Raw genomic sequence first — 20,036 nt, 5'->3', positions numbered from 1 at the left:
CCCCTAGGACTCCTAGTGCTCTGCCATGTGCATGCATGGTGGTTATGTAGTAAATATTAAGTGAGAAACCACTGAATTTAGCTTGATGTTAGTTATTACATTGCAACTTGGAGGGATGCCTGGGTGGCTCAGTAGGTTGAGCATCTGCCTTCAGCTCAGATCATGATTCCAGGGTCCTGGGATATGAGTACCATATTGGGCTCCCTGCTCCGTGGAGAGCCTGCTTCTCCCTTTCCCTTTGCTCTTCCTCCATGCACTCTCTCAAATCTAAAAAAAGAAAAAAAAAAAAAGTGAAACACTGTCCAACAATTCTCTGCTTCTATTTAATAGGTAGATTCTTGTCAGCCTGCACATTTTATTTCCAGTACCGTAAGAAACCTCTTGATATATGATTCTTTAAATAATATTATTTATGAGAGAGGGAGAGAGTGTGTGCACTCGAGCAGGAGGGAGGGGCACAGGGAGAGAGAATCTGAAGCCAACTATGAGCAGACCACAGAATGGGGCTCAGCCCCCTGACCACAAGATCACAACCTGAGCTGAAACCAAGAGTTGGACACTTAACCTACTGAGCCACCCAGGTGCCCTTGGTGTGTAATTCTTTAATTTGACACATACACATAAATAGATAAAAAAATACGTTCACCTAGAAAAACTGACTCCAACCAAAAATGCAAAAACTGGTATCGGTGAGCTTAAATTTATTATAAAGTAGGGCCGTTCACTTACATGCCCATGTTTCTAACCCAAGCTAAGAGGCTGGAAAAAGAAACCTGAATAATCCCAAGTGAATTTGGGAAGGCAGAGCAGTAATGAAACCTACGATTTCTCAGAAATGGTTTTAAGTGGGGGGCCTCTGATCCTACCTGGATAGTGCTTTTCTGTGGGTTTCTCAGCATAAGTCCAAACCTCACTAAGCACCTTCAAAGACTGGATTGCCCAGTGTCCCAAGTATGGCAGTAGGTCCAACAAGCTGGATACAGGGGCCATGTAAATAATGGTAAAAGGAAATCAAAGACCAGATACTGAGACATCCCTATGTCTCACAGCTGGAAGAATAAATAGTTGAACTCTAAGTAGTTTTCCGCTTCTTGGCAGATGGCCGTTCAAATACATCTCGTACTCCAGCTGCCTTTTGTTTAAAGAACTTTGTGTTCTGGGCACTCTCTTGGCCCCATGCTGAGTCAAAAGAGGTGGTGTCCTGATCCACAAGGTGGGTGTATTTGGTACGACCAGAGCGCCCGAAGTTCTTGACCTGAAGGAAGGATAGATGCTGAGTTATACCACCAAAGAGCATGTCCCAGCCCTTGATACATTACTTCTCTCATGTTCTTAAGGTACTCCATACCTGCATGACTTTGGGAAGAATGGTTTTGTTGAAGTGATCCTCCAGGGTAGGTGCACTGAAATCTCTCTTGTATACTTCTTCATCCTCATCCTATAGAAGAGAGTCTTATCAATCTTGTGGTTTTTATTTCCCATATATTTAAACCACAAATTTATTAAACTCTACAACAAGGGATACAAAGAATGAGGGTATTAAACCTATTCAAGAACTTAGATCTAGTTGAGATGATACTTTTTTCCCTTTGTGTTGTCTTTTTCCTTCCTAAACGTAGACACTTCCGGAAGGTTGGCTATATTCTCTCTGCACTCAGTATGTTCACTTAGTCCTATGACTTCCAACTCTGCAGAAGCATCTCAAATCTCATCCTGAATTTTCTACTGCCCATTATGTAACTTAACTTGGATATTCTGTTGGCACTTCGGACTCACATCTAAAGTGAAAATCATTTCCCTAACCTTTTCAAATGAGCCTCTTCCTGATTTAACTTCTGTTAATAGGACCAACATTTTCTCAATTACCCAGATTCAAAATTTGAGTAATCTTTGTCCATAGTGAGTTGCCACTTATAAATTCTAATTCCCTGAGTTTTATAGTTTTTCCCTAGAATCAACCTTAACTATATTGCCGCTAGACTGTTTCTAAAGCACACCTCATCCCTTTGCCTTGCTCAAATACTTCCAGTTGTTCCGTTTTGTTAAATTAGCACAACTCCTCTGTATAGTAGCCAAGGCCAAATGCCATCTAGCTTTAATCTACTTCTTGTCACTTCCCTTTACAGATGATGCTTTTTGCCTCCACTCCTAGTCCCTTTACCGAGAATGTCTTTGTACTACTGAAGTCAGAAAGTCTACACATCTTAAATGTCCCCTCCTTCATGTTATCCCTTCCCATCTTCTACAAAGTAAAACATTTCCCTCTTCAGAAGTGCCACAGTGTTTTCACTCATCCTTATAGTATATATTTGCCTTGGTCCCATGTTTAGGTTGTAAGCCATCTGAAGTAAAAATTACATACCATCTAGCGGTGTCAAACTGCTGGTTGGTTTGGTTGGTAGATCATGAACTTTTTTTTTTTTTTTTTTTGAGAGGGAGAGAAAGAGGCAGGGAGGGGGGAAGGGTAAAGAGAGAGAGAGAGAATCTCAAGCAGGTTCCACACCCAGAGCAGAGCCCAATGTGATGCTCAGTCTCACAACCCTGAGATCATGAACTGAGCCAAAATCAAGAGTTGAACACTCAACCAACTGAGCCACCCAGGTGCCCCTAGACCATGCAACTCTTAATCTCAGGGTTTCGAGTTCAAGCACCATACTGGGCACAGAGCCTCTTAAGAACAAAACAAAAAAGACAGGTGCCTTGGTGGCACGGTTATTTAGTAGGAGATTGACTCTGGGTTTTGGCTCAGGTTGTGATCTCAGGGTTGTGAAATCAAGCCCCATGTTGGGCTCTGTGCTTAGTGTGGAGTCTGCTTAAAGTTCTTCCTCCCTCTCCCTCTGGTCCTCCTGCTTTAGAGAAAGAGAGCAAACACAAGCAGGAGGACCAGAGGGAGAGGAGAGGGAGGAAGAACTTTAAGCAGACTCCACACTATGCACGGAGCCCAACATGGGGCTTGATTTCAGTTTGCTCTCCTTCTCTAAAACAAATAAATCCCCACCTTAAAAAACCCCAAAAGCAGTAGTTCCCTTTCCACAGTAAATGCTCAAAAGGTTATTAATAAACTATAAAAATAACTATAAAGAACAGTTTCAAATGAGCATATTAGTAAACTATAATGTTATGATACAAATAACACATAGTGAAGGAATTAACACAATTTTGGAGTAGTCTCTACAGAAAGGTTTCAAAGGGAAGACAGTTTTTGTGAGATCTGCTTTTCTCCTTGTTAGAGGCGGAGTCCCTCATTTAATCTCAGAAGGTATTTTAATTTCACTCTCCTTGTCTAGATGAGGAGAGTTCATGGAGAATGCGCACCAAGACTCTTACATAACCCTTTCCTTACATATCTTAGCCAGCAAGGCACTTCTTTCAGAAGCCTGTTAAGGCTGCTGAAACGTGTAGGCAATGATATTTTATGACTTTAAAGCAATAAAGAAATAATTCATAATCTCCAATGACTTGTCTAGAAAACTACATGAACAGAGACACTACTTAATAAGCAAACATTTCCGACTGAGTAGACTGCAACTGATTTTGGAGGCAAGTATGGAATCCTCCACTGAAGTTTAGATTTTACTGATATCTATAGTAAATGCCAAGAATCTAGCTGCAGTGGGGATATTTAAGGTTTAATATAGCATCTGAAAAAAATGGGTCTACTTTTTGGTTCAAACTCCTATAGCATCAGGTAATAATTTAAGGAACCACATGTTATTAGAGTAATAAATGCAATCAATTCTTCCATTCCCTTTCCTGACATCTTTCCATTAAGGAATTAGCACTGGTATGATCTAAATAATTTGGAAGAAGTCCTCATCACTTTATACAAGGTTAACAGATGCTATTTTGACCTTGGTTTTCATGTAAAGAACAAAATCTTGATGGTATTACACATACTGGCTAGGTAATAAACTTTTTCTTTTCTTTTCTTCTTCTTTTTTTTTTTTTTTGGTTAGTCGCTTTGTCAGCTCAGATTGAAGGGAATTAAATTTCAACCTCCCAAATATTTGCATAAGCAAAATTCCTCACTCAGCTATGAATAGTGATTATCTAATTAATTTTGGGAATTTAAGTAGTCTGTATCTATATACATAGATCACTATTTTAGTTCCTCAATTCTTCTATTACACATGATTTCCTCCTGATCTCCTGATATCTGGGGCCTGAATGGAGAACAGTTGCTGCTACTTCTAAAATCGTGTTGTCAATGCTTTTTTCTATTGGATTTATATTCTTTAGAGGCAAAAAATAAATGAGAACACTGACCACTGGCAAGTAGAAATAACATTCCAGGACAGTTTATTCTTGGGGGGAGAAAAGAACTCAAAAGTTCCAAATTATTCCTATAGCCCAAACTTCCCATTCCCTTTTGACTCCTTACCATGAAGAAGGCACCCCGGTGATAATACTTCTGTAAGAACTTATATTTGCCCTTAACAGCTTTGTTGGTAATGACTTTGCCATTTGCCCGAAGCTCAGCTCGCCTCTCTTCCTCAGTCAGGTTTCGCATTCGTTCAATTTCTGCCTTCTCCTTCTCAAGCCTGTGTGGAGAACAAAACTATTAGTATTATTCCAGTTTCAGAGAGACTCAATTATTTGAACTTAATGCAGTCTCATCTTTCAAGCATTATTCACCTTCCTTAATTCTAGTCATTGCTTATTAGGAGTTAAGATTAGGAGCCCAACAAATAAAAAGGTGAAATGGTCTTATTGCAAACTTCCAATAGTCTTTATAAGGTTTGGACATATTATTACTACTTGATTTTGCAATGTTAGTAATTTTCCTTCCCTAAAAAGCCTACTTGGCTTTAAAAAAAAACCCAGAATTTAACATAACTGTGTTAAGATTTTACTGGTATTTTTTTAAAAATAATTGTGTATGGGGATCCCTGGGTGGCGCAGCGGTTTGGCGCCTGCCTTTGGCCCAGGGCGCGATCCTGGAGATCCGGGATCGAATCCCACATCAGGCTCCCGGTGCATGGAGCCTGCTTCTCCCTCTGCCTGTGTCTCTGCCTCTCTCTCTCTCACTGTGTTCCTATCATAAATAAATAAAAATAAAAAATAAATAAAAAAAAAATAAAGTCTTAAAAAAAATAATAATAATTGTGTATGTACATACATGACAAACCAAGGGTTACCATCATTAATTAGATTGCAGTGACTAACCCTTTTTGGGGGGACGGGAGCCATATATCCCTTTTCTCCAGAAAAATACAAATAGACATAACTTTGTATATGATTTTAAAGGGTACATGCACTCCTTGAAACCCAGGATAAAAATCTTAGAAACTGCAGGCTGAGGACAGAGTTTTCTATTCATGGTTTCCTTTTGTAATCTGGGATTACCCTCTCATTCCTAGTAATTTTTAAGAATGGGTGATGCAGCTCAGAAATGATTCTGCTCTAACAATACTGACTGTGGTAGATTATTTAAAGGCCACAAATTCTTCCCCTCACAACATGCATGCCCCTTTGCAGAAATGACATATGAGCCTCAAAAGACCTTGGCAGTTTCCACTTTTGTCCTCTTCGAATACTGCCATGAGGCTGTTTTATAAGGAAGCCGATCTAGCCTGCTGAAGAAGTGAGGCAGGTTAGCAATAACTATTGGACATGTGAATGAAGCTTTTTTGGACACTCTAGCCCAGTTAATTCTCCAGCTGGATCCAAGTGCATTAAGAAAGCCCAGGTGAAACCAGCAGAGGAACTGCTTAGCGAACTCCAAAACTGTGAGGAATAATCAACAGTTTCAAGTCACCAAATTTTGGGTTGGGTTTTTATGCAAGACTGGATAATTAATAACAATAAATAACTTGTGTGTGCCTACTAGGAAACTACAGGAAGTATTCACTGGCACTCTATCAAGAGAAACACTGACAGAGTGTTTCTTTTCACTAATTTTATTAGAATAAGCCACATTACAATCATGAGAAACTCACTCAGTTGCAGGAACCCTAAAGAAAGCTAGAATGGAACTAACTCATGGTAGGTATTGAGTCTCAGAGTTACCCTAGTAGTAACCTGTCCCATTATTGATATTAAACTACAGGCCCATCTTATTACTCACGCTTCTCGATCTTCTCGGTCTCTCTTGATTCTCTTTAGCTCCCGAACTTTCCATGCCTCATATTCTTCCTCATCATTTTCATCATCAGTATTGAGAGCATCCAGTGCAGCCAAGGACCGCTTGTTCTCCTCCAGCTCTTTTTTGGTCTCCTCTTCTACAATCTGGGTAAAGAGAACATTTAACTGTTGGATCTCCTTATTTTCCTGACAAACCTAAGTATACTCCTCCTTGCATGCAATCCTTACAGCCACTCCCCAGTACCTTGAGTGTGTACTTGCGCCTCTCCTCAGCCATGCGTTTTGCTTCCTGCTCCAGCTCCTTCTGTTTTAATGCTTCAGCCTCACGTTCTTGAACTGTTACTCGGTCCTTTCTGCAACAGAGAAGTCCTGTTAATTGCCCAAAGTCCTCAGAGTGGACCTCTTTGTCTTCTAACTTAAATCCCATCCAAATGAGACAAAGCCCAATAATCGCTGGCTCTATTATTTGCAAACAGCCGAAGTTGGGAGTCATCCTAGGTATTTAAAGCATTAAAATTCCATTCATCTTTGATAACTGCCTAAATAGCAAGAACCTTCTGGATTATAAATTGTAAGATTTCTTGCCATTAGAAAAGGACCAGGAATTCACTTTTCAAGTTTAATTTTGTGCCTTACAGGACTGTGGGGAGATTATATGCTCTTTAACTAAAAAGGAAGTTATAAGCACATAACTCAGGTTCTCTGTTAATACCAAGATATTCCTCAGCAAATATTCTGCATAGATAGGGAACTGGGCAGAAGACTTTCACTTACAGCTGACATTTCAGAAGAGCCTGAGAGAGAAAAAAAGGCTTCCATCTTCAGACATGGAAAGTAGTAACTATGTGGAATCAGGCCTGGTTTGTGACATACTTACTTTCGAATGAAGACAGGTTTTAGGCGAGGCTCCATCTCATCTTCACTGTCTGTGTACTCTTCATACTCAGATTCTGATTCTGACTCCTCCCCAGAACGTCCCTCATCTTCCACCTCCATGACTTCCATCTCTTCATTTTTTCTCTCCTGTGCTCGCTGACGCATCATGCCACGGCGCCTCTCTATTTCCTGTCAAGTCATATGTCCAAGTCAGTCAGCCCAATGACCTGTGCTCTAAGGAAGCTTTTTATTTTCCCCTCATTGCTTTTAATAAATTCTGTTATAATACAACTTAGCATCATTTTATTTTTAATTCTATCTCCAACAAATAGGTAACCACTGGATCAGGGTTCTGCCAAAGTATCAAGCTTGTGCCTTTGGGAACTCAACAAAGGAGAACAGGCCCCAATTTTTCTCGGACCCAGAAAGAACTTCTCATTTTCCCTTTTTATACCTCATCATCAATTTCTTCCTCTTCTTCTTCACTGCTATCCTCTCGTTCCATGCGCCATGCATCTCCTTCTACTTCTGAGTCACTTTCGCCTACCACTTCAGGTTCTACTATTTTCCGATGTCGAGCCAATCTGAAAAACAGCATCTTCAAGTATAACACCAATGTCACAAAAGTGAAAGAGCATCACCCACATTTCCTTAGTCTTAGAGCACCTGGAGGTTGTTTGCCTTTATTAATAGTGAAGTCTTGAGAGGGGGAAACTGAGGGACAGAAAAACGAAAATAATTCATGGGGCACTTGGGTGGCTCAGTGGTTGATTGTCTACTTTTGATTCAGCTTATGATCCCAGGGTCCTGGGATCGAGTCCTGCATCAGGCTCCCCACAGAGCCTGCTTCTCCCTCTGCCTATGTCTCTGCCTCTGTCCGTGTCTCTCAGGAATAAATAAAATCTTAAAAAAAAAAAAAAAAAATCAAAGCATGAGAGCAAATAGTTAGGTTGGACCTAAAATGTTCAATGTAAGCTGAAACATCATGAGGCACTGCAACAAACATATGGGTGCAATGGGATTGTTTTATAGCTCCAGGTAGTTCACAGTTTCAACATTAGATTACACTAGGTTTCTTTTCAGTGATATTATATCTTTGTGAAACTGCATTTTTGGTACCTGCTATATAAAAAGCAAGTACTACATGCAGATCAACATGGGACAGGATATGTGTGCCAGCGTCAATCTGATTTCAAGGTTTGAGAAACAGTGTCCAAGAGGCACACAAACCCCTACTAATAATTATAGTTATATAAGATGAAATAAAAATGTTTTTTCTTTTATGTGTACTATATTTTTCAAATGGCTTCAAATGTTAAGACATTAATATTTATTGAATTATTTGGATCTACTTAATAAAATAAAGTAGACCTAGGGGCTCCTTGAGAAAATTCCTGAGACTGAATGAACTGTGAAAGTTTGGGATCTCTGGTCTGCACTGTAAGGTAATGTCTCAACATACAACATGAAATCCTTCATTGGGAAGCTCCCTTTCCTACCTAAATCCATTCACTCACCATCAGGCCTTTTATCCTACTTCTTCAGTGTCATTTCCCCTCATTAGCCTTTAGGATAAATGAGTGGATTAAATCAATTTCTCTAATTTTAAGACCTCCTCCTCCCAACAAACCAACCAATGGTCTGTGTTTTCTATTCCTTTAGTTAATTAGGGCCTTTGGACCAGAGGTCCTGCTGTTTATTGGTTGCCACTTGCTGGTTGTATACCTTTGGTCATCTTATTTTCCTGACCCTTTGTGCCTTAGTTTCCTCATTTGTAAATTGGGATAATAATACATACCTCATAAAGTTATTGGCAGGATTACAAGAATTACTAAAGGTAGTTAGAATAGTGACTGGCATATAATGAGTACTGTCCAAGTATTAGCTATTATTGTTGTTGTTATTAACTAACCTGTAGGGGTATAGGTGTAAGGAAACAACCCTAGTCATTACCTCTCTTCCACATCTTCACTAATACGGTTCTGCAAACGCCGCAGTCGAGGGTCGCTGGATGAATCCTCCTCTTGTTCCTCAGGCTCTGCTTCTTGTTCTTTGGCTTTCTTAATAAACTGAAATTCTTCATCCTCCTCATCTGAGGACTCCATAGGGGCATAATCTGGCCTCTTTCCCGACACATAACGTTTTACCTTCACTTTCTCCATCGAAATCTCACCTGGGTGATAAACATAACTTATGTTTCAGTAGCCTCTTTCCCAATGTCCTTTGCAGGTAGAGCCCTATATTCCTGGTAAACAAGAGTTCAAGCAGGAGGAGATTGCCACTAGCCAGCCATCTACTTATCTAATGGTGTTTTCCTGCCAAGGCCAAGTCATGGGAAAACATTCTTGCGAATACCAACACTAATGATAAAGAGGGCTAACTTGAGTATACTGAAATGGAGGAAGACAGGCTGACTACATCCGTCACAGATTCATGCTATTCCACCTCAGCTATACCCTTAAGAGTATAAATAAATAAGAGTATGAATAAATAAAAATCTTAAAAAAAAGATACAACAATCATTATGCTTAATGACAAATTGGAAGCATTCCTTTAAAAACCAGTGGGCATCTTTATGTTGTCCCTATCATACCTTCTAGTCAACATTTTATTATGATTCTAATTAGGGCAATAAGAAAAAGAGATAGGAGTGCCTAGGTAGCTCAGTCAGTTAATGCCTTCGGCTGAGGTCATGATCTCAGGGTCCTGGGATCAAGCCCTGCATTGGGCTCCCTGCTCAGTAGGGAGTCTGCTGCTCCCTCTCCATCTCGCTCATTCTCTCTCTCAAAATAAATAAAATCCTTTTTTTTTCTTTTAAGATTTTATTTATTTATTCATGAGAGACACAGAGAGAAAGGCTGAGACACAGGAAGACGGAGAAACAGGCTCCATGCAGGGAGACGATGTGGGACTTGATACCGGGTCTCTGGGATCATGCCCTGAGCTAAAGGCAGATGTGTAACTGCTGAGCCACCTAGGCATCCCAAATAAATAAAATCTTAAAAAAAGAGATGTAATGATTGAAAAGGAAGAAACTGTCATAATTTGCAGACTATGCTTTTATGCAGAAAATACAAGAGAACAAACAGGCAAACTAAAAAAAAGAATTCAGGGAGAATGTACATTATCTACATAAATTAGAAAATAAAGTTTAAAAATACTATTTACAATAGTAACTAAACTACAAGATACCAAGGAATAAATTTAACAAATGATGTACAAGGCTTTTCAGAGGAAAATTATATAATTATATTGGAAGATACAAAAGTTCTAAATAAAGAGAGAAATATATCATATTTAAGAAAGAGAAGATGGCAACCGTGCCCAAGTTAATCAATAAATTCATGACCTATAATTTTAAGGCAATTCCATTAACTGTTGTTCCCAGGCTGATTCTAAAAATCACATGGAAGAATAGGACAAAAGAACCAAGACAATTCTGAAGAACAAGGTGAGGCTGAGGACTTAACACACCTCACCAAAGAAGATACACAGATGGCAAATAAACATATTCGTTTCAAGTCATATGTTGTCAAGGAAATGCAAATAAAATGAGATACTACTGCATATGTATTAGAATAACCGAACGGAGCTCTGACAACACTAAATGCTAGAGAGAATGTGGAATAACAAGATCTCATTTGTTACTGGTGGGAATGCAAAATGGCACAGCCACTTTGGAGGACAGTTTGGTGGTCTCTTATAAAAGTAATCATACTCATACTATATGATCCAGTAACTGCACTCCTTGGTATTTACCTAATGGTGTTGAAAACTAAAGTCCACACAAAAACTTGCACACTGATTATTTATTTTAGCTTTAGCTTCGTAACTGCCAAAACTTGGAAGGAACCAAGATGTTCCTTGCTAGATGACTGGATAAACTATGGTATATTTAGATGATGGAATATTATTCAGTGCTAAACAGAAATGAGCTATCAAGCCATAATAAGACATAGATGAAATCTACAGACATATTACTAAGTGAAAGAAGCCAATCTGAAAAAGTTATATACCGTATGATTCCAAATACATGACATTCTGGAAAAGGCAAAACTATGAAGACAGTAAAAAGATCAGTGGTTGCCAAGGGTTGGGTTGGGGTAGGGATGAATAGGCAGGGCACAGGGGATTCTCAGGGCAGTAAAAATACTGTGATACCACAATAATGGATATACGTCAATATATATTTGTCTAAACCCACAGAATACACAATGCCAAGAGTGAACCTTAATGTAAACTATGGACTTTGGGTGATTATGATGTGTTAATGTAGGTTCATCAACTACAACAAATGTATTACTCTGGTGGAGGATGTTGATAATGGAGGAGGCTATGCATGTGTCAGAGCAGAGGGTATATGGGAAATGTAAACATAAAATTGATATAAAAAAATTAAAGTCTTGGGGTGCCCAGGTGGCTTAGTTGATTAAGCATCTGCCTTTGGCTCAGGTCATGACCTCTGGGTTCTGGGATGGAGCCCCTACTGGTGATAATGGAGGAGGCTATGCATGTGTCAGAGCAGAGGGTATATGGGAAATGTAAACATAAAATTGATATAAAAAAATTAAAGTCTTGGGGTGCCCAGGTGGCTTAGTTGATTAAGCATCTGCCTTTGGCTCAGGTCATGACCTCTGGGTTCTGGGATGGAGCCCCACATCGAGCTCCCTGCTGGTCACTGCAAGAGAAGCCTGCTTCTCCTTTTCCCTCTGCTTCCTACCCTCCATGTTCTCTCTACTCTCTCAAATAAATAAATAAAAAATAAATAATAAATAAATAAATAATATTTTAATAACAATAAAGTCTTAAAAAAAAAGGTAGTGAGGTGGAGGAGGGTTTCTATATCAGATTGCGAGGCTTAGTTTAAACTTACAGTGATTAAAACAATATATTAATGACTCCGGGGTATATAGAGACCAAAGGAACAGAGTAGAGAGCAGACAAACCTATACACAGGAGCTTGGTATGTTACAGAAGTGACATTAAAAAGCAGTGGAGAATGGATGGGTTAGTCAAACAATGGAATTGTAAGGACAACTGGTAATCATAAACAGAAAATTAGATTTCTGACACCACACCCACAAAAAAATTCCACATGGATTAAAGACCCACGTGTGAAAAAAAAAAATCTTAAAACACTTACATCCCTCCTGGATTACAAGCTCCTTAAATTCGAATCTGTCTTGTGCAATTTTGTATTCAATCCTATTTAGGATATAGAAACACTGAGAAAATATTTATAATTGATCTCAGTATAGGGAAGGATTTCTTAACACAATATACAAAACAACACAAGAGGGACGCCTGGGTGGCTCAGTGGTTGAGTGTCTGCCTTTGGCCCAGGGCGTGATCCTGGAGACCCGGGATCGAGTCCCACATCAGGCTCCCTGCATGGAGCCTGCTTCTCCCTCTGCCTGTGTCTGTCTCTGCCTCTCTCTCTGTGTCTCTCATGAATAAATAAATAAACTCTTAAAAAACAAAACAAAACAACACAAGCTATGAAAGATAAAATTGATAAATCCGAAAACACTAAAATTAAAAAGGCCTATGAAACAGAAAACTCCACAATTAAAGTGAAAAGACAAGACAAAGAACCAAAACAAAACAGGAAAAAGATATGAGAGATCTGGGATGTAGAAAAACTGTAGAAAATGGATAAATGACAGAAACAGCTAATTCTGAGAACACCTAGATAGCTGACAAATGCTTAGTCTCACTAGTAATCAGGGAAATGCAAATTAAAATAATGAGATATTTCATAATTCGATTGGACAAAATTTAAAAATCTGATACAACTAAGTGTGTGGATGAATATATGGGTAAATACAAACTCCTAATGCTCTTACAACCCACTGTGGAGAGCAACTGGAAATAGCTAGTTAGGTTGATGATGAACTTTTAGGAGTCTACCCTAGAGAAATTCTTACACAGTGCACTAAAGAGGCACATTTAAGAATGACAACTACAACAGGTGCCTGGTTAGCTCAGTTGGTGGAGCACATGACTCGATCTTGGGGTCATGAGTTTGATCCCCACGGTGGGTGTCAAGATCACTTTAAAAAAAAAAAAAGGCCAATTACAGCACTGTTTATAATAGAAAAAACAACACAACTGTCCCCCAGGAAGGAATAAACTGGTTCATTTATACAATTTCTAAGTAGTTGAATGAATTAGCTCTTTATATATCAAAGGATATTTCTCAAAAACCACCTTGAATTTAAAAAAAAGGCAAGTTGCACAAGATTAGGTACTGTTATGTTTAAAAAATAAAAAAGAGCTCATATTATTTTCCAAAATCCTTCCTGAAAAAAAGGGACTCTTTAGTCTAACCCCTTCCAAACATGTACAGTGTTCCTTCTATCTGCACTGGAATTCTATTGATCCTTTAAGGATCAGTTTATATGCCACCTTCTTCAAGAAGCTTTCCTAGATTACCTCAATCTGAAAAGATTATTCCTTCTCTACACTTACATATCGTTTGGTTTATATCACCTATGTGACAGGAATCACACTGCTTAGAATGTCTCGTTTTGCACGTCTCACACCTACAATATGAGTTTCTTTAGGTTAATTAAGGGCACTGCCTCACACAAGTGTGTATTCAACTTCAAACAGTCACAGCGTTGGTTGAAAGGAATAAAAAGTTTAATAAGACACGGTTCCTGTCTCAAGGACGTTGAGTTTATGATGCAGTAGAGGGAGACAGACACACAAGAGTTATAGAAGCGGCACAGACTGCTACGGATAACAAAAGAGGGACCGTATTCCGCACAACGCCTTGCAAAAGCAGGCATCTACTGTGTATACAGTCTAACTTAACAGTGGAGGCCAAAGGACGAGGGATGCTTGCTGTGAGAGCAGCCGCCGGGCGATAGGGACAAGATGAGATGGAAGTGGGTATTTTCCCCCTTAGGCAACGCGACCGGGTTCGAGTTTGATGGGAAAAGTCGAAGATATTTGGGGGCAGCGTCTTAAGGGTCGGTAGGGTTGGGGTGGTCTGTTGCGGTAGGTTTGCAGTACGCTGGGAAAGGAAGAGGTAAAATCCGACTGGAAACCGGCTCAGCACCGTACCTTTCTCATTGCGAACCGGGACGGCCCCCGCCGTAGACTGAATGGGCGGTTGTTTCATGAGTGCGCTTGGGACCGACATGTTGATGGCAGCCGCAGCGATTCCCGAAACTTCAGTGATTCCAAACAGTGAACCGCAACAACGTCAACGAAAAAAAAAAAAAGCCTCTTCTGGAAGCACTGGGCACGACCGCGCAACAGATAGAAACACCACCTACGTCTGAGATAGAAAAACCGGAAATATGCGACCAGAGGATTGTGGGATTGTGGGCGTGGACTCTGCTACTGCGCATGTTCCGAGGCCGCTCTGGCTTCCTCCGTCTCGCAGAGTTTGGACGTCGCTTCTGGCGGGAAATTGCTTCCCGTTGGGCTTTGCTGTTAAGATCCTGTGGCGAGGCAGGTCCGAATTACGGGTTTCTTTTGTGAGCTTTGTGTGAAGCTGAGGAAAATGAGATAGTGATGAATAAGGAATTGAGTGGATAGTGAAAGGCAGTTTGTCCAGACTCTTGAAAGCTCAGAATTGGAGTTTAATGAGAATAGAAGTCCTGATAATAGCCCCTGATTAGCTCAGTTGATGAGGCTGAGTGGGTTGTGGTGAGGTATTTTTTTCCTCACGTGAGGGCAGGTGTTGATGATTTACGCTATTGCCATGAAAAAAAGAAAAAAATCCCGTAAGGTGCCTGAAGCAATGAATGCCTGAAGTAAGAACGGTGTGCTTTTAGGCTTTCCAGTTTTTTTCAGTTTCTCAAGACCGTCTATTAAAAAATTACTGGGTAGACATGACTTTTTATATATGTGCATGAGTAATAATTAAGTACTTGCTGTGCTTACTGTGCTTAGCTCTTTAAGGAGTATAGAATATTGCTTAAAGGCTTGAATTTTATTTAGGAAGTATTCTAGGGCAATCAATTTACTAGCTGGATTTGTTAAAAAAAAAAAATATATATATATATATATTGGTTTATTGGAAGTCAGCATTTCACCACAGAAAGGATTTCCTAAGTGTTGTGATAGGGAGAGTTGGGACAGCATGAACAAAGCCTTGAGGTCTACAAATAGCACGGCATGTATCAAACACTGAAAAGTTTGATTTTGTTTGATTTTTGAGTCAAGGAGTGGTGAAAGTTTGGTGAGAACCAGATCGTGGAGGGCCCTGATGTTACTGTTAATAGGATTAGTTCTCAAATCATTTCACCTATGTTGTAAAATTGGGTCTAGACTGGGAAAGAAAAGAAAATGGGGCAAGTCTTGAGCAAGGAACAGTGAAGGATCCGTGTAACTGACCAGGGAAGCAGTTATGGGGTAGAAAGAAAAGAGTCTTAAAAATAGACTAGGTAGAAATTTATATTTTGAATTTAACAGCTCCAAAACCATGCTGTCCAGATGGAGTAAATATGAGAAAACGATTGTTTTGACTCACAGCAACTCAAAGAATAGGAAAAAAAAAGTTAAATATGGCTGTGACTGTAAGAAATACAGGACACTAAAATCTTATTTGTTACTTTGTGACACAAGGATTCGATTCACAACTTTTTCTGGCCTTTGGTCCCTGTAAGGTCATCACTAGGCTCTTAGTTAACTGGTGGGCAGATAACTAGGTGAAATTTAAACCAGCTTATCAGCTCTTGAAAAAAATCAAAATGCTTCCCTTCCAAGGAAGAAGGTAATATGGTAGCCATAGGGCATGATTTTCTTGAGGGGGGGCGGGTTATGAGGAACCAGGGGACTCAGGTAAAGACTGCATGTTGGTTTGATTTTCTAGCCTAAACATATGGCATGTAAGTGCGCCTGAATCTTTTCCAGGTTCACATTGCAAGGCAAGGTGGTTTTTCCTCAGAAGCGCCAGTGTTTTTCAAAGCGAGATACTGGCATCAGCAGCATCAAAAATACCCAACCTAAGGTAAAAATGTGGATTCGGTCCAATCGCATCCCTAGAGAATTTGAGTGTGGGGGTGAGGCTGGGTGAGCTGGACGCGTACCCCTCCCGGTCCCGCCAGCTGGCTTCAAAGCTGCTCTGAGCGGCCCGCAGGCCCCGCCCCAGCCGCGCTACTCTTCCCTCTCTCCCCTCCCCCCGCTGCCCCTCCCTCTGCCTCCTCCCCGCGCCGCCCGCCGCAATCTTGGCGGGAAGACGCCAGCTGCTGAGCCGCGGAAAGATGTCTGGGTCGCGCGCGGGTAGTGAGGAGAAGGCGGGCTTGTCTAGACAGCGACTCCAGGTGAAGGTGAGAAATGGCTTGTTGCTTTCGGGTTTGCTCCTGCCTCTGTGTTCGTGAGAGACTGCCGGGATCAGGCCCAGGAGGCCGCGAAGACTTGGCACCCCCCCCCGCCTCCGCACTCCGTAACTGTTTCCCGCTCCTTGGGGCATCTCTCAGCCTAACGGGTTTTTCGGAGGTGTTGTTTCGGAAGATCCCGGCCCCGTTTTCCTCAGTGGAAACTCGACCTTCAGCGTTGGGGAAGGTTCATATCAATAACTCCAGAAATAGGGACAGAGTGGGATGAGGGACTCTGCGTTTGCTTTTGAGGCAGTTGTAATCGTCGGCTTCCGCCTCTGGAAACAATTCCAGATACTCAGAAGCTGACAGTTGGCGTAATCTCAGTTACAAACGTAGTCATTATTATTATTACACAGTTATTGGTCTGCAGAGTCTGGGTAAAAAATGCATCCAGTATAATAAATAATTAAATTCAGGTTAATGAGTTAGGTATCTAGATGGGGGAGGGGAGGGACAGGGAAGTTTCTTTACAGGCTGTCAGTTTGGCTTTGTGTTTTCGTGATAAAATAGGAATTAGATTTATTTACACAGACCTGTAAGAAAAGGATCTGGGATTCTAATATTCTCTAATATTCTCTTTTCTTTTATTGACCTGAATAGGTGAATGAATATAAAGAAAACCAAAACATCACTTGTGTGTCTCTGAGACCAGTGCAGACTACGGTTTTAGGAAAAACACCTAAGGTGTTTCTTGTTCCCTTTTCACTCAGTAATTACAAGCCAGACCAACCTAAGCACCCCAAATCCCTTTTGGATAAGAATTCTAACAATGAAGTTGCATGTAAGAAATGTAAGAAGACTGAAATAAGGAAAACTTGCAGAAGGATTTTAACTCCAAGGATGGCAGCCACATCTTCTAAGGCAGAATCCACACTGCAAAAAACATCCTTAGATGTTTATACTGAAAGTGACAAGCAACAACACAAGAGCACTTCAGATACAGTGATTCTCAGGGAAGTTGACAGGGAAAGCAGTCAGGATCTAGACAGTGATGAAGATACCACACCAGGCCTGGTAAGAATTTAATTACTAGCTTATTTAAGTTTTTCTTATTTTAAAATTTGAAGTTCTGATAAGCTAACGTTATCTAGGGTCTATGTATTGAAATTTTTCAATTTTCAAAAAATTGAAATTTTTTAAGTGTTGAACAAGTAACTTGTTTAATTTTGCTCTTGGTTTTGATTTATCAAGGAGAGGAATGACTTAATCTTCATTCCATATTCATTTTTCTTCCTCTCAGTTTATTGCACATATTTTGGGGTTTACTTAAACTTTATGGTGTCTTGTTCATCTTTACATATTTATGTACAATACGCCTGCAGAAGTTGGCCTGTGGGACATATGGCATTTGAATGACCCTTGATATCAGGTAGGAAAATAATCATAAATTGATTAATAAAACAATAATATTTCCTCTAAATACAGAAAGGAGAAAAATGATGGGAGTAGAGAAGATACATGAGAAACACTTATTAGCTCTATAGAAAATAATAGTATAAATAGGTTTAAGGAATTAAGCGTCTAATTTTTGGGCTTCTATTGCCTCTCAAGAATGTTGTACTTCATTTAAAGTGACAAATTTTGTGCAAAAAAAGATAAAACCATACCATATGTCAAAAAGTTGATGGAGGGCAGCCCAAGTCGCTCAGCAGCCCAGGGCGTGATCCTGGAGACCCAGGATTGAGTCCCACGTCAGGCTCTCTGCATGGAGCCTGCTTCTTCCTCCGCCTGTGTCTCTACCTCTCTCTCTCTCTCTGTGTGTCTAGTACTGAATACTGGAACAGAAGAAGGACATCAGTTAAAAAAAAAAAAAACAAACCTGGGCAGCCCGGGTGGCTCAGCGGTTACACCCTGATATCAAGGTGCATTTTTTATAAGGTTTTATTTATTTATTCATGAGAGATACAGAGAGAGAGAGAGAGAGAGAGAGAGAGAGAGGGAGGCAGAGACATAGAGAAAGAAGCAGGCTCCATGCAGGGAGCCTGATGTGGGACTGGATCCTGGGACTCCAGGATCACGCCCTGGGCTGAAGGCAGATGCTCAACTGCTGAGCCGCCCCGGCATCCCTGCACAGTGCATTTAATAGCCATGTTTCTGTATTCTCTTCCCATCTGTGACAGTTCCTCAATCTTCCATGACCTTGGCACTTTTTTTTTTTTTTTAAGATTTTATGTATTTATTCATGAGAGACACAGAGAGAGAGAGGCTGAGGGAGGAGCAGGCTCCATGCAGGGACCCTGACGTAGGACTTGATCCCGGGCCTCCAGGATCAGGCCCTGGGCTGAAGGTGGCGCTAAACCACTGAGCCACCCGGGCTGCCCGACCTTGGCACTTTGGAAGAGTACTGAATAATTATTTTGTGTGATGTTCCTCAATTTGGGTTTGTCTACTATTTTATCATAATTAGATGAAGGTTTTGCATTTTGGGGGAAGAATGCTACTGATGCAAATGTGCCCCCTTCAGTGCATCACATCAGAGTGTACATGATGTTGCTATATTTTACTGGTGATGTTGACCTTGATCACTTGGCTAAGGTGGTATCTGTCAGGATTCTCCAATGGAAACATTATTTTTCCCTTTGTAATTCCTAAATATTTTGAAGGAGATACTTTGAGACTAGGCATATATCTGGTTTCTGTCATCAAGCATATATTTATTTTTTTTCTATTGAACTATAATTCACAGAACATAAAATTTACTATTTAAAAATGTACAATTCAGGGATGTCTGGGTGGCTCAGTGGTTGAGGGTCTGCCTTTGGTTCAGGTCGTGATCCCGGGTCCTGGGATCAAGTCCCATATCAGGCTCCCAGCAAGGAGCCTGTTACTCCCAATGCCTCTGGCTCTGCCTCTCTCTGTGTCTCTCATGAATAAATAAAATCTTAAAAGTGTACAGTTCAGTGGTTTTTAGTATATATACAAGATTGTACAGTCATTGCCACTATCCAGTTTCAGAACATTTCTTTCACTATGAAAAGAAACCTGTACCCATTAGCAATGACTCCCAACTCCTCTACCTCCCTAACCCAGCCCTTGAAACCACTAATCTACTTTTTCTCTATCGATTTGCCTATTCTGGACATTTCATATAAACGGAATCATATGATATGTAGTTTCTTGTGTCTGGCTTCTTTGACTTAGCATAATGTTTTGAGGGTTCATTCATATTATATAGTATGTATTGGTACTTGATTCCTTTTTATGTTTGAATAATATTGCATGAATTACTACATTTTGTTTATCCATTCATAAGTTGCTGAACATTTGGGTTTTCCCCACTTATTTGCTATTATGAATAGAGCTTCCACAAACATTTGCTTATGAGTTTTTGCTGAACATATGTTTTCCATTATTTTGGGTGTATCTGTAGGAGTGAAATTGCTGGGTCATGTGGTCAACTGTGTTTAACTTACTGAGAAACTGTCAAATTGTTTACCAGGCTGCACCATTTTTACATACCAGTGGCAGTGCATGAAGAATCTACTTTCTCTGTCTAGAGATGGCTCTACACGTATCTGCCAATACTTATTATTTATCTTTCCTAAAAATTAAAAAGAAATTTAGTTGTAAAATACACAATATAAAACTTATCACCTTAACCATTTTTGAAAGTACAATATAGTACTGTTAAGTACATTTATGTTGTGAAACCAGTCTCCAGAAATCCTGTCATCTTGAAAAACTGAAATTCTATCCCATTAAATACCTCATTTCTCTCCTCCTACCAGCCCCTGGCAA

General features: G+C 40.1%; 2 protein-coding genes across 3 annotated transcripts in view; one reads left to right on the top strand and one right to left on the bottom strand.

The window, feature by feature from the left end:
• Positions 1 to 684: 684 nt before the first annotated feature.
• On the bottom strand, positions 685 to 14,273 carry MFAP1 (microfibril associated protein 1). Its single transcript, XM_041744345.1, has 9 exons — positions 14,032 to 14,273; positions 8,914 to 9,133; positions 7,415 to 7,544; positions 6,962 to 7,149; positions 6,329 to 6,437; positions 6,068 to 6,228; positions 4,382 to 4,541; positions 1,349 to 1,438; positions 685 to 1,255 (listed from the first exon to the last, which is right to left on the bottom strand). The coding sequence occupies exons 1-9, from the start codon at positions 14,108 to 14,110 to the stop codon at positions 1,073 to 1,075; spliced, it is 1,320 nt and encodes a 439-aa protein (XP_041600279.1). The 5' UTR covers positions 14,111 to 14,273; the 3' UTR covers positions 685 to 1,072.
• A 58-nt stretch (positions 14,274 to 14,331) lies between these two features.
• WDR76 (WD repeat domain 76) overlaps positions 14,332 to 20,036 on the top strand; it is a 55,403-nt gene continuing 49,698 nt past the window's right edge. The window contains exons 1-3 of one of the 2 annotated variants that reach the window (XM_041743231.1): positions 14,332 to 14,428; positions 15,832 to 15,928; positions 16,899 to 17,312. In XM_041743231.1, the coding sequence (XP_041599165.1) occupies positions 17,139 to 17,312 (174 nt within the window). In that variant the 5' untranslated portion in view covers positions 14,332 to 14,428; positions 15,832 to 15,928; positions 16,899 to 17,138. Of the gene's footprint in view, positions 14,429 to 15,831; positions 15,929 to 16,099; positions 16,248 to 16,898; positions 17,313 to 20,036 lie in introns of those variants that run through there. The other variant, XM_041743229.1, reaches the window with a different exon arrangement.

Source organism: Vulpes lagopus, chromosome 2, assembly GCF_018345385.1.
Source record: "Vulpes lagopus strain Blue_001 chromosome 2, ASM1834538v1, whole genome shotgun sequence".
NCBI lineage: Eukaryota > Metazoa > Chordata > Mammalia > Carnivora > Canidae > Vulpes > Vulpes lagopus.
Note: the sequence above shows the minus strand (reverse complement) of the source record. Positions and strands in the feature narration are given on the sequence as shown.